This window comes from Gracilinanus agilis, chromosome 3, assembly GCF_016433145.1.
Source record: "Gracilinanus agilis isolate LMUSP501 chromosome 3, AgileGrace, whole genome shotgun sequence".
Taxonomy (NCBI): domain Eukaryota; kingdom Metazoa; phylum Chordata; class Mammalia; order Didelphimorphia; family Didelphidae; genus Gracilinanus; species Gracilinanus agilis.
Genome location: NC_058132.1, coordinates 318889480 through 318903890, shown reverse-complemented (window position 1 = coordinate 318903890; position 14411 = coordinate 318889480). Strand labels below are relative to the sequence as shown.

The 14411-nt window shown below is 34.3% G+C and overlaps 1 protein-coding gene across 3 annotated transcripts in view; it reads left to right on the top strand.

Annotated features, from left to right (window-relative positions):
* The window catches only part of IWS1 (interacts with SUPT6H, CTD assembly factor 1), a 45538-nt gene extending 31366 nt beyond the window's left edge, over positions 1 to 14172 (top strand). For 2 of the 3 annotated variants that reach the window (XM_044669967.1, XM_044669964.1), the window contains 9 exons: positions 447 to 547; positions 3055 to 3205; positions 4170 to 4252; positions 4751 to 4880; positions 5526 to 5643; positions 6858 to 6969; positions 7336 to 7392; positions 11065 to 11176; positions 13793 to 14172. In XM_044669967.1, coding sequence (XP_044525902.1) covers positions 447 to 547; positions 3055 to 3205; positions 4170 to 4252; positions 4751 to 4880; positions 5526 to 5643; positions 6858 to 6969; positions 7336 to 7392; positions 11065 to 11176; positions 13793 to 13924 — 996 coding nt within the window. In that variant the 3' untranslated portion in view covers positions 13925 to 14172. Of the gene's footprint in view, positions 1 to 446; positions 548 to 3054; positions 3206 to 4169; positions 4253 to 4750; positions 4881 to 5525; positions 5644 to 6857; positions 6970 to 7335; positions 7393 to 11064; positions 11177 to 11661; positions 11821 to 13792 lie in introns of all 3 variants that reach the window. The other variant, XM_044669966.1, reaches the window with a different exon arrangement.
* Positions 14173 to 14411: the final 239 nt, after the last annotated feature.

The window sequence follows — 14411 nt, the reverse complement described above, 5'->3', positions numbered from 1 at the left end:
AGTGCGGGGGGGGGAGGGGGGTGAAGGGGATAAGAGGAGTATGAATCAGGCAACCATGTTAAAAATGTATATTAATAAATGTTAAAAATAAATAAATAAATAAATAAATTAGGGAAAAAAAAAAAAAGAACAGGGACCCTCTTTTGCCCTTCTGAGTATCTTTAGTGCTTAGCACATGGAAGGTGCATAATGCTATGATCATTAACTGATTGATCCATTTGGGAGTAAAACCCCATAAATATTGGCATCATCAATCAGGATAGGCTTGTGACTTTCACTTGTAAATTTTTCCTGTTTCTCACCTCTTATATCTAACGGTATGTGGGTTTAGGTGTTGGCAGGGACAGGGGTGGTGGAAATTTAGGGTAAATGTAGAGGAGAATACTCATCAGAAACCAACAGAAATTTTGATAATTTTAACTAATCAGCACTGCCTCTGACCCTAGGGCTTTAACCAAGAAGATCTGGAAGAAGAGAAAAGTGAAACACAAATAAAAGAGGCAGCAGATGATTCTGATTCTGATGATAACATAAAAAGAGGAAAACAGTAAGTCTATATGTTGGCAAAGTATTTTATAAAATATTTTTATAATAGAGAACAAATGTTTATCCAGCTTCATTTTTCCCTCCTGTTTGAAATACTAGTTGTAATATTGTTTGATGATAGTTGCCTGAGTCAGTATAATGTTTACATTATTCACATCCAGAATCTTAAACTCTAGATTCCTAACCACAATACACAGGATGAAAAATTGCCACATTTTTTTCCTCATTTATCTATCCCAATTTATTCTACCCTAAATTTACCTACAAAGTAAGAGAAAAAGAATTATTAGTCTTAGTAACAAGATTTTTTAATATGGATTAATATGAGCCAGTCATTAAACCAATTTTCTTTATTATATTACTTTTGAGTTGAAGCAAATTTGAATTCATAATAAGATAGCATTTATATAGCTCTTATTGTGTGTCAGATATTATGCTAAGCATTTTTTATAAATATGATTTCACAACAACCCTGTGTTGTTGATGAGGAAACTGAGCTAAATAGAAGTTAAGGAATTTACCCAGGGTCACACAGCTGTTTTGTTTGAAGCTAGCTTTGAACTCAGATTCAGGCCCAGAATTCTATCCACAAGCCACCTCTAAATATGTTCATATTCTTGGTTGGCTTTGCAATATCATGTTATCCTATTTTAAATTTCAGTGCAAAATATTACCACTTTATATTTGAATAGTACTTTATTTTGCAAAGCACTTTCACCATCTATAATCTCATTCCATTTGCCCAAGAACCCTGTGAAAGAGATATAAAGCAGGTAGTATCATCCTGTTATACTGTGGAAGAAGCTAAGGTTAAGTGGTTTGTCTAAGACCACACTGGCCACAGATTAGTAGAAACAGTGAGACTTCATGTGAGACTTGAGACTTCAAGACTACAGAGTACATAGTACCTTGCTCCCGAGCTTCTTGTACAGGAGAAGAATTGGGCTTAGGAATCCAAAATTTGGAAACTGACTAACCATTTGACCTTAAACACTGGACCTCCCTTATTCTTTCTGTAAAATGGAAAAATACACTGCCTTACCTCACAGGATTATTTCCATTATGCCAAAAGGCCTATTATAAATGCATTTGAGGAAAGACTTTGGAACTCCAGAGATTACAATAATAAACCAGGAATCCAGAGACCTGAAGATGAAACACTGCCTACCTCCTGCCGGAGAAGTGATAAGACTTAAAATGCAAAATGATTCCCATGTTTCTAGATGTGATATTTTGTTTCACCAGAATGTGCAATATACATTTTGAGGCTTTCTTTTTCTTTTGTTGTTTTGTGTTGAGAGAGGGACAGTGGTAGAAAGAGATAATAAATGCTTAGCAAAAAAAAAAAAAAAATTTAACCACCAGAGGAGCAGCTTCGTGGCTCAGTGGATAGAGAGCCAGGCCTAGCGGTGGGAGGACCTGGGTTCAAATGTGGCCTCAGACACTTCCTAGTTGTGCGACCCTAGGCAAGTCACTTAACCCCAACTGCCTAGCCCAGTGATGGGCAAACTTTTTAAAGAGGGGGCCAAAGGAAAGGAAATGCTCATCTGTCAGTCTGTTTCTAAGGCAACTCTTTTGAAGTTTCATTGTATTGTATCCTACTCATTGTATTTGTCAGATTAGGAATAATGTGCTTCCAGATAGAACATTTCAGGGCGCGCACACACCCCCCCCCCCCACCCCCACCCCCGGCATCTGGCCTGCCAGCCGTAGTTTGCCCATCACTGGCCTAGCCCTCACCACTCTTCTGCCTTGGAACCAAAAGATAAGGGTTTTTAATTTAAAAAAAAAATTTTTTTAACCCACTTCAGAAAACTCAGGAGATTCACAAGTGTGCAATTTCCCTTTAATAAGAGCAACTATTTTTGAAATTTTTTTGCAAGTTTAAGGCCTGTCATGTTTTGAGACTAGTGCTTACTATGTATAGTAAGCAAGTTATTTATTTTGCAAATACTAGTCTATATATGCTAAGTAAATAAATGCATATTAAATCTTTATAAATTTGCAGTAATGTAACATCCATCAAAAATCATTGTATTCAACCATAAGTTCCTTGAGCACAGAGACCCTATCTGATTTACTTTTGCCCCCTTAAGCTCCTAAATCAATTCAAAAGCATTTTTTAAGCATCTACTATATAAAGCACCATCCTAATATCTTATATTCAGGAGGCATGAAATATTCATTTCACCAAAAAACACCTATACATTTTTGACTATTTTTGCAGATAGTTAAAAAATGCAGATTAAGAATCTTATCAAGGAAGTATGTACTCCACGGGTGGGTAGCAGTTGAAGAAATGTCTTTATTTTCAGGTGGTAAATTATAGGTGAAAATGTCATTAAAAAGGTTGTGTTTTTTAAATATCTATAAGTCAGTAGCATATTCCAGAGCTGAAATTGAAAATGCTTATGTAAGTTTGCAGTTATGAAAAAAGCAGATGGTAGCAAAGAGAATACTTTCCTTGACATCTTCGTTATACCTGCTTTTATCTTCCATTGACTTCAGTATGGACTTCATGTCAGATTTTGAGATGATGCTGCAGCGGAAAAAGAGCATGAGTGGAAAGCGCCGGCGAAACCGTGATGGCGGAACTTTTATTAGTGATGCAGATGATGTAGTTAGTGCCATGATAGTAAAGATGAACGAAGCAGCTGAGGTAAGATTTATCATATTCTAGCATAGATCTTTTTCCCTCCACTTCTACTTGGTTTGGTGCTATTTTGAGCACTGTGTTTAAAAAGCTCTTGACTTTTCCCTTTAACAACTTAGAGAATCTACCCTTTTGGTCCAAATGTTGAGAATGGAAGTATTTCCAACTTTTCAGTTATACATTGAGAAAAATAGCTAAAATAAAATTGTGGTTTCATTAAGATGTGGTTTTACTAAGTAAAAGGAAAATATAAAAATAGTTGTCATGAAATCTGTTTTTCCCCCTCCCCCCAATGGTTTTGAATAGTATGCTAAAGAGTTTCAAGTTTTTCTATATAAGAATCATTTTAATATACGTCATGGGCATGGAAACTAGTTTACTTCCTTACATTAGTGGAATTCTATCCTGAACTTGTAGGTCCCATAATTCTTATTTATCCTAAACATTTCAACATCTGATTCTTGGGGTTATGAAATTCTTCCAAGTGTCTAAAACAAATTTCTCTAGCTTTTTGTTAAAGTTTTCTGTTATATGAACTGAATTATTCTACATTTTCATTAAAATAATCTCTTATTTGTTTTGTTCCCACCTTATGATGACTGCTCTCATTAAATGGTAATAGGGGTGTTTTGTGTGTGTGTGTGTGTGTGTGTGTGTGTGTGTGTGTGTGTGTGTGTGTGTTTGTGTGTGTGTGTGTGTGTTTGTGTGTGTGTGTGTGAGAGAGAGACAGAGAGACAGAGAGACAGACAGAGAGACCCATATTCAGGTAGCTACGAATGACATAATTTGGGCCTCAGTGAAAATAGTTCTTTTTTATTTTGCTATTTTGATTTTTAAGAAGACTTAAATATAGCAAAAGGAACAATTTTGTATTTTTTTATTGTGAAACTTAGAACTAGAGTCTCTTTTAATTTTTTAATTACTAGTGACTGTTTAAAACAGTAATTTATTGCCTGCCTTACTTTTTTAGGAAGATAGACAACTGAACAATCAAAAAAAGCCGGCACTGAAAAAACTAACTTTGCTACCTACTGTAGTTATGCACCTTAAAAAGTAAGTATCTTGTTCTTCAGTTGTCTTACAAATAGAATTTTTTTTCCTAAGTATAAAGATCATGATTTAGAACTTGTCTAATGTTTTCCTGCCTTACAAAGATCATGGGTGCAGTGATGGCCATGTAGTACTTCTAAGGATCAAACTAGTCAAATTTTGAGTGGTTTTTTGCCAGATTGACTACAGGTGATGAATTTTTTGACCATGTTACTTTCAAATCAACCTGCTAAATCATAATGGAGATGCAGTCTATATCAGTGTAGAGACAAAGTCACAGGCCTTGGAAAAGTATATTCTTTTCCAAGTATAGAATTTCATTAAATACTGTTGGCTATTCAGATATCTAATTCCTACAAAACTTTAACCATCTTTATCATTCCTATGGACATGATTAAGTGGTATCTTGAATTGTTATAAAGTTTTCATGTATGCCTCATCTGTTCCAAAAAGTTCTTTGAGATTCACAGTCATCATTTCTCTCGGAACTTTTCTTTGCAGGCAAGACCTGAAAGAAACTTTTATTGATAGTGGTGTAATGTCTGCCATCAAAGAGTGGCTTTCACCTCTACCAGATAGGAGTTTGCCAGCACTGAAGATTCGGGAGGAACTTTTAAAGATCCTACAAGAGGTTGGAGAATTATTTCTAGTCACTTGCTCTCTAGATGTTGTCAATTGAATTCTTTGTACCGTTATTTTCCAAACTTTATTTTGTGACAGTTATATGTTTTTATGAAGTAGTAGTTACAAAGAGAAAATGATGGTGCTTTTGGTCACATCCCTCTATGATAATATTGGAGCCTAGGAAATGCACATTTTGTATTTTTATTTACAAATTTTTTATAACAACCCTGGGCTTATTTGTACAACTGAAATGAAAAGTTCAAATTTTTAAGTACTCAATAAACTTTGCACTTCTTTAAATTTTCCCTTTCTTCTAGTGAAATGCAAATTTTTATGCCCTTCCCTTTGACAGTCAGCAGATAAGCTCTCTTATTGCCCATAAGTGTTGTATAAGCTTTGAATATTGTTTTACATCTTTATTCAGAGGTGATATTTCACATTTACTCTTCCCTTTCTCAACCTGTCCCCTAACCCTCCCACCTCCTTGATATGTTAACAGATGCTCTTGTCTAGAATTATCCAAACTCTGGAATTTTATGCCTGTGGTAATTACTAGACATAAACTGTACCTTTTAGTTCCACCAAATTTGATCAGCAGGCTTCTCTTTTCTCTTGTGTTTATTTAATGAACATGCATGTCTGTGATTTCCAGCTACCTAGTGTGAGCCAGGAGACTCTAAAGCACAGTGGCATTGGACGGGCAGTGATGTATCTTTATAAGCATCCCAAGGAATCCAGACCCAACAAAGACATGGCAGGGAAATTGATCAGTATGTAAATCTTTTCAAAGTCTCACTTTTTTTCTGTATTAGCTTCTGTCAAATATATGACCATCTGTCTGGAAAAGGAGGGGGAAATCCTGATTATGTTCATGCTCTCTGAACCCTTGGCTCTGTCTCCATTGATTCCAGCTTAATTTCTGTAATTTGTTAAATCCCATATTAGTTACTTCATGTTGTAAAAATAGAAATATAATGTTAACTAAACAGTGACTATATAAAAAGTTTTTCCACCTATTCTAGTCACCTGATGAGTAATTCTTTTATGTTTCACAGCTTCTCACCTGAAAAAATGGAGCTTATAATCCATTCGTTATTTCATTTATTTTTATACATTTTATTTTTTCCCAGATTATATGTTGATACAATTTTTAATATTTGTTTTCTAACATTTTGCAATCTATATTCTCTCCCTCATACCCAACCCGTCTCCCTCCCCATGAGGGCAGATAATATGATATAGGTCGCATATATGTTATCATATAGTATGTATTTCCACATTGTCTTATTGTGAAACAAGACACATATTGCTCATTTGTTATTTCAAAGATGTGTTCTTTTTTGTTTTTAACAATTTAATTATGAATAATTTTGAGTTTTTTGTTAGCGGAACAAGGAAAATAAAAGAAATGACTTTACTTGTATATAAAGGCTTTTTCTAAATTTCCTTAGGCTGTGTTTATATAATGCCTACACAACTGATTGAAAAGTTAAATACTACTTTATTTGGGAATAAAGACAACTATAGTTCAGTAGAGTCAGCAGCCTGGATTGAATTCACATCCTGCCACTCTATTAGCTACATGACCATGAGTAAGTTGCTTATTTGAGCCTCAGTTCATCACTAAGAATTTGAAAAACATGTATTCCCTATTTAATAAATTTGTTGCAAGGGAAACAGTTTGCAAACCTTAAAGTGGTGTATGAAGTTGAGTTATTTTTAGGCTAATTGTGTATCACTAAACTAACAGGAAATTGGAGGATGGGAGTGAGGAATGAATTTATGTAGCCTCAGCTTTTTGAGTCTTTAAATTTAGAAAATTATCTGTTGTACTCAACTGTAAAATGAGCTTAAAACTGTTTTAATTTTTAAAGGTGAAGTGTTGTAAGGGCTTTGAGCATAATTGGTTTGGGAGTTGGGGGGAAGTATTTTTATGAATGCAAGTAGGTGTATGGTATAACTGACCATTTTGTTTATTTTGTAGATGAGTGGTCTCGGCCTATCTTTGGCCTCACCTCCAACTACAAAGGGATGACCAGAGAGGAGAGGGAGCAGAGAGATCTGGAACAAATGCCTCAGCGTAGACGAATGAACAGGTAAGAAGAAAAGTTAACAAACCCTGATATTATGTATTTCAACCCTTAGTGCTTCTATCTCCACTTTGTATTTATTTTTCATCATTACAAAGTCTGAAAGTTTATCCCAACATGACTTATCCATTCCTGTTTCATTTACTTAGCCAGTAGAACTGTAATAATGCTGTGAAATTTAGTAATGAAGATATATTCCCCTCTCCCGTCCCCCCGCCAAGGTTCAGTTCAGAAAGCATTTCTTAATATTTTAGTATAAGTAAAGGAAGTTACCAACACTGATAGGTTGAAAGAGCATAATATTTCGACTTCATTTTCTTCTTAATAGAAAAAATATGAAACTCTTTAACACTCTGATTTTTGTTTGCATAGTTCTGGTGGCCAGACACCACGAAGAGACTTGGAAAAGGTGTTGACAGGAGAGGAAAAGTAAGCTTTTTCTTTTTTTTAACCAAGATATTCAATACAACTTAATTTGCTTGCCTATGTGCTTAAAGGGAAGATACAAAAAGGTTATAAAACAAAACTATCCAATCTTTAAGAGTTTCGCTAAAGTTCCTCTTTGTTCTTTTTAGATGTTTTATTATTTTTTTTTGCTTGTTACCTCACTGTCACTTCTCAATTAACTTCTTTCCTCAAAAAGACCTCACCCATTCTTTAGCACAGTTAAAGCGCTACTATCAATAATTCACTAATTATTTTTTAAGCATTTAACTTGTATTGGGCCCTGTGCTAAATATTGGAGATATAAAGAAAGAACAGACAGTCCTCTCTCTGGGAACTCACAAGCTAAGGGGAAGACAGCATGTAAACAGCTCTGTACAAAGGAAATAAGCTGACTAACTTTGGAAGTAATTTCAAGGAAGCCATTGACAATCATGAATAGAACCTTTTCCCCTCTCTTTACCTCTTTGAGTATATGTCTGGTAGTGATATCAATGGATCAAAGGTATTCGTAGCTCTGCTTTTTTTTTTTTTTTTTTTAAAGTATGATTCCAAATTGTTGGCCAGAACAGTTGGACCAAATCACAATTCCACTAACAGTGTATTGGTGTGCCTGGTTTCCTGCAGACTCTCTAACATTTACCTTTTTTATCTTTTGTCAGAAATCTTTACCAGTGCGATGGCAGTGAAGTTCTTTTGCTCACTTAAAATTTTTTCCATTCCTGACTTAAAAAAATAAAAAAGTATTTCTAGATATGCCACAGAACACAAAGAAATCCTGTATGAAGACCTTATTTCATACCACTTGCTTTAAAAAATACATATATAAACATATACACACACATGCATGTGTATATGTCTTTTACACTTGACACTTTTAATTCTTTATTGCTTGGCTGTACTTCCTTTTGTGCATTTTTTTTAACATCTTCAGTGGCCTTTTGGGGGAGGGGAGACAGTTGCTATTACTAGCCCCTTAAACTTCCTCTTCCCCTACTAAAAAAATCAAGAGAAAGCCTTTGGGGGGAAAAAAAAAGCAACCTTTTGTAACAAATAATCATAGTCAAGGAAAACAAATCCACACAGTAGCCAAATGCAACTTTTGAGTCTATTACCTCACTTTTGGAGTTGGATAACATGCTTCATCATGGGTCTTCTGGATGACATGACTGGTCATTGCTTTGAAAAGAATTCTTAAATCTTTCAAAGTTCTTCTTTTTTTATAATATTACAATATTAATCTTGTATAAATTGTTCTAGCTCTGTTCTCTTGACTGCATCAATTGCCACTACCTGTATTCTCTGAAATTATATTACAACACATGCACTGCCACAATTTGTTCAACCTTTCCCCAAATGATGATCACTCCCTTAGATTCTAGTTCTTTGCCTTTTTTTTTTTGTAATTTCTCAAAAGTTGTCATTTGCATTTTTCCCACTATTCATGCTTTGGGATGTTCTTTCATATGGTTATTTGATAGTTTATATTTCTTCTTTCAAAAGATGTCTGTACATGTCATTTCACTATTTAAATATATAGGAATGTCTCCTGTTTTTATATATTTGTGTCAATTCTTGGATAAAATTTGCTGAGATTTGTCTCCCAATGCTAACTGCATCACTTTTGTCTTGCCAAAGCTTTTCACTTTTTCTCTCACCAAAATAGTCTGTTTTATCTTTTATGATGACTTTTATCCCTTTTTTAGAATAGTAGCAATTGGCAAGATGAGGTACCTCCTCCTAGTAACTTGTGATTTTTAAGTGATTTAATCTTTGATGTTTAATTTATCTAAGTTCTTTAATATTTAGGTTATCTAGATTATGTCTCTTATCTAGAACTAATTTTTAGCACATGGTGTAAGACACTGATCTAAATTTAATAGTCTGAAACATCTTTCTAGTATTCCCAGCTTTTTTTTTTTTCAAATAGGGCTTCCTTTCCGAAATAATTAATAGTCTTGAGTTTATTGAATATAGTAGTCATGTCAGTTGCATTTGGTCTTGCTTATGTAATTTTCCATAATTAACTTCTATTTTTTTAATCCTGCCCTTTTTTATTATTTTGAAATTTGTGAACTTTAGTTTCTCTAGATCAAGGTATCAAATCCATAGTTCCTGGCAGTTGCTTAACAAAATAAATAAAAATGCAGTACAGTATCAATAATATTCATTTAATTTGTGGTTTTCTAAGACAATATGCTGCCCCAGGGATCACTTTCTATTGGAGTTTGACATCACTGGACTAAGATTAGTAGTTCTAAACCCTTTTTATGTTATTGGCGCCATTTAACAGTCTGATAAGACTCATGGATTCCTCAGAATAAGAAACAATTTTAATTTTTGTTATTTTATAATTAATTGTTCTAGTTTTGTTCACTTTACTTTGCATGGGTTTTCCCAAACTTCTTTGAACCCTTTCCCTTCCTTTTTTATTAGTAAAATAGTATTTTAATCACATTTTAATCACACATAATTTGTTCAGCCATTCTCCAATTGATGGGCACCTCCTCAGTTGCCACCACGAAAAAGAGTTGCCATACATATTTTTGGGCATATAGGTTCTTTCATCTTTTCTTTATCTCTTAGATATAGATCTAATGGTGGTAGCATTGCTTGGTCCAAGGGTAGGCACGGTTTAATTTTTTTTTTTTTCTTTTTAGTAGCTTTTAGTGGTAACACGTTCTGTGTGTTTCAACACTACAAATAATGAATGCTAGCTCCTAATATTTTTGAGTATAGTACCAAATTGCTTTCCAGAATTGCTAGACTAGTTTACAGTTCTATCTACAGTACATTAATGTTTGTTTTCCCGTAAATGTTAGCTCCTTTACTATTTATCATTTTTCTAAATGAATTGTTATTATTTTTTATGGGTCTATAAAGTAACTGGTAAATCTGTAAATCAATTTAGACATTGTTGCCATTTGTATTATTTTGGCAAAACTATCATACCCAGTGAATATTTTCTCCAACTATTTAATTCTTCCTTTATTTCTGTACAGATATTTTAGAGTGGTAGTCATTTAAGTCCAGACCGTGCCTTTGTAAAATGACTGAAGTATTTTATTCATTTTGTAGTTATTTTGGATGGAATTTCTTTTTTTTTTTCTACTGAGTTTTAAAAATAGAAAAAAGGACTAATACTTTTTGTGGGTTCCTTTTATATCCTCCTACTTAACTAAAGTTATTAATTATTTTGATTTTTCTTCTTTGAATGACTAGGCTTTTCTCAAAGTAAACCATCATACCTATCATATCTGTAAAGAAAGACAATTTTGATTCCTCTTTGCTTATGCTTAGTTCCTTAATTTCTTTTTCTTATTTTTCCATAACTAGCATTTCTAAATCTATATCAAATAAGTTTTAAATATTATTTGTTATGTATATGTATGAATGGATATATATTTACTATTGCTTTATAGCTTTAATTTTTTTTAATTCAATTTTTCCACAGTATATAGTTTACAAAGTATTTCAGTATTTATTTTGCTTGTTTCCCTGTTTGTTCCTTTGGCTTAGAAGAAAACTTAAAGGCCTAATCTTATTGGAAAGATTTTTGTGGGTTTCTATACTGCAAATAATGCTAACTCCTATTAAAGTTTATTTTTCTAAGACTTGACCTTTTAAAAAGAAATGCTTTCCTTTTTCCTTTCCCAGAGCTCTTAGGCCTGGAGACCCTGGCTTCTGTGCTCGTGCCAGGGTACCAATGCCCTCCAACAAGGACTATGTTGTTAGACCCAAGTGGAATGTAGAAGTAGAATCGTCAAGGGTAAGTGGCAGTGCAAAGAGAAAAGAGATGTCTCTTCTCTTGCTCCATCTCACCTAGCTAACACACGTACATGTGGTGATTATGTGTGTCGAGAGAGGTCTAGTAATTTCTTATCCAGCCAAACCATGTACCCAGAAGCAAGACAGTGATTATCAAGAACATGAACATTTTCATTTGTGAAGATGAGTATTGATCCAACTTCAAACAGTAGTCTTTTCAGCAAGAAATCTTTTATTGGAATCCCCCTTGCCCTACATAAGCCTGGTGTCTTAGACTATCTGAGCAGTTAATCCTAGAATCTAGTGAAGCTACTTTCACATGGTCTTCACCAGTTTCAGTAAATCTATCCAGAGAAATAAAGGTTGAAACTTTATGATCCAGATCTTTAAATTGAAAATGGAATGTTAGACAAAATGAGTCAAGTGGCCCTTCATTTCTTTAGTGAATTTTGTTTTTATCCATTAACTGAAAAATACTGTTTCCAGCCTGGTATTCTTAGAAAAGGTCTAAGCCGCTTGGAAAAACACAAGAGGCGATTTGCAGAGCAGAAACGACTCAGCAAAATGCATCGGGCTGTCAAGTTCAGCATTGAAGGCAACAGGATGCCCTTGTAAACCTGACCACTACCTGAGTTTATCAGAGAGGTATCTCTGAGGAAGTGTGAGCTCCTGCATGTGCTTTAGCTAATAGCAGTTATGGAGTGAGGAAAGTGTGCATTCATTATCTTAACCAGGAATGGCAAACTTTGCCTTTTGTGATTATGATCCTAACATATAGTTCTTGAAATTCAAGTATTCTCGAATTCATCATTATAGATTGCAGATCACAAGTGCCTTTCAGAATGAAATTTGTTCAAATCATGCTTTAATAAGCCAGTTTTTTCAAGTCCCTGAGTGGTAACAAGGCAGGCAACACATTCAAAATCATAGGCTCAAAACTGCTTTTAAAACCATTTCCTCTACTATAAAAGTCTGACTGAGGTGGACACTCACTCCTTTCCATAAACATAATAAAGGCATACTAGATAGGTCTGTAGACCATTTCCCCCCTACTTCTTCTCTTCCTTTCCCTGTCTCCTTTTTTTTAAATAACTTTTCATTTTCCCTTCTTCCCTACAACCTCTCTCTTCTCCTTCCATTTTTTTGCCTTCCTCTCTCTTTCTGCCACCTTCATCCCTTTTTTCTTCCCTTTTCTAAGTCCAAAATCTCTTCATTCTTTCTACCTCTGAATCTCTTCCTTTCTATCATTAGCTCTTCTCTCAATTGCTGCCATCTAGTGTCAAATTTGAGAACTGTAGCATGCCTGTAGACAAAGAGGCATCAATTTTATTCAGTCAACATACACGAAGTCCCTTCTGTGTTACATCAAGATGTATTATATGCTATCTCTGTGAATATTTCCATTTTAATTGGATTAAGGTGAATTGCTGCATAGTTTATGCCTTCAAAGACCTTATGACATAGGAAGAATCATGGAATTTTAAAGCTGACCCTCTGTTGATTTGAAATAGTTCATCAAAATGTTGTGTTTGTTTTTTTTTTAGTAAGCTTACAGACCTCAATTTAAGAATACCCAACTAGTCCAACTCCCTCAGGATACTGATGAGTTCAGTAAGGTTAAGAAACTTTCTAAAAGACTTGTGCTAATAGGCCCTATGATCCATAATCTGGTGCATTTTCCATGGTTTTTATACAAAGATATATGGACAGGCACATAATCTCTCCTTAATTTGGGAATTATATTTCTTTCTCTCTGTGGCCTGGGGCAGCAATTTTGCTTGATTGTAAGCCCAGAATTACCTTTCATCCTCCTATGAGGAAGTGGAAAGGCACAGGAAGTTTAGGATAATAAAATTTTTCATAAAAGACAGGTTTTTTTATAAGGGAAAATGATGACCATTTTCCTGGATACCAGAATTTTTAGCAGTTACATGTGATGATTTTAGGTTATAAAAGAACACTTGTAGAGGATAACTAGGGATAGAGGATAAAATGTCATAATTTGTAGTGGTAAATCTGCATTATCAGTTCTTTCAGACTGATTTTAGGAGTTTAATTCTCTTCAATTAAAATTTTTCTTTTTTTTTTCTCCTTGTAAAACATTAGGTTTTCATGTCATACATATTATGTATGAAAAAAGTTACTACTCGGTTCTTAATGTTTAGATTCTGACAACTTGTCATTAGTATTTCTTCTCCCCTTGAGTGTAATATCTCCATTGTCATATAAGATTTGTCTTCTTTCATGCTCAGTGTTCTGTGGAAGTGTAGTTTTGAAGTGGTCTTAGTATGAGGCTTAATTTTAATTGAATAAAATAGGGAGGAATTGCTCTTTTTTCCTTTTCACCTAAGTGACCTCAGGAAATTTTCCACATACTAAGTAACAGTAGATAAGCACTTGGCACTAAACATTCCTTTAGCTCTCTGCAGTTTCATATATTGAATTATTATTACCACCTGCTGTGCACATTTGTCATGTCAGTACTTAGCCTACTAAAGCCTCTTATTGGATGGTAGATCTGACTAATTTGACTGCTGTACTTCCAGTGCTGCAAGATAAAACTGTGTGTGTGTATACAATTTTTGTTCTCTATTAACTTTTTTCCCAAATCTATTAGTTTCAGGGTACTTCTAAGAAAGGAATCAGTCGATTGGATAAACAGATGCGGAAATTCACAGATATACGGAAAAAAAGCAGATCTGCTCATGCAGTGAAAATCAGCATTGAAGGCAACAAAATGCCATTGTGACCTTGCTGAGTACCTTCATCTCTACTGTAAGAAATGCACCATTGGACTCTTGGGAAAAGATGACATTTTAAATTTTTTTAGTGTATCTGTAAATTGTTGGTCAACTTCTGTATCATGTCCTTGGACTGAGACTCCAGGGGCATCTCTCCCAATTGTATTTAAATCGTTCTGTTGTGTACTTTGTACAGATGAATACTCGTTGTACTGCTCCAGACTTTAGACAATAAATGCCCATCTGGTTTTGGGGAGGTGTCTTTTCATTGTTTCAGAAGAAATGTATATATATATTTGTTATAATAGAAAATCACATCACATGTTTTATTTAGTTATATGACTAGAGAAGCCATTTGGAGGCAAGAACTATGGCTATTTTTGGAAGATTTTTTAAATCCATCTATTTCTTCCATACTCTATAGTTTGCCAGGTTGCCTAATCCATTTGGTTTTATGTAAGATTCTTTGTCTAGGGATTTTTTTTTAGTAGCCTG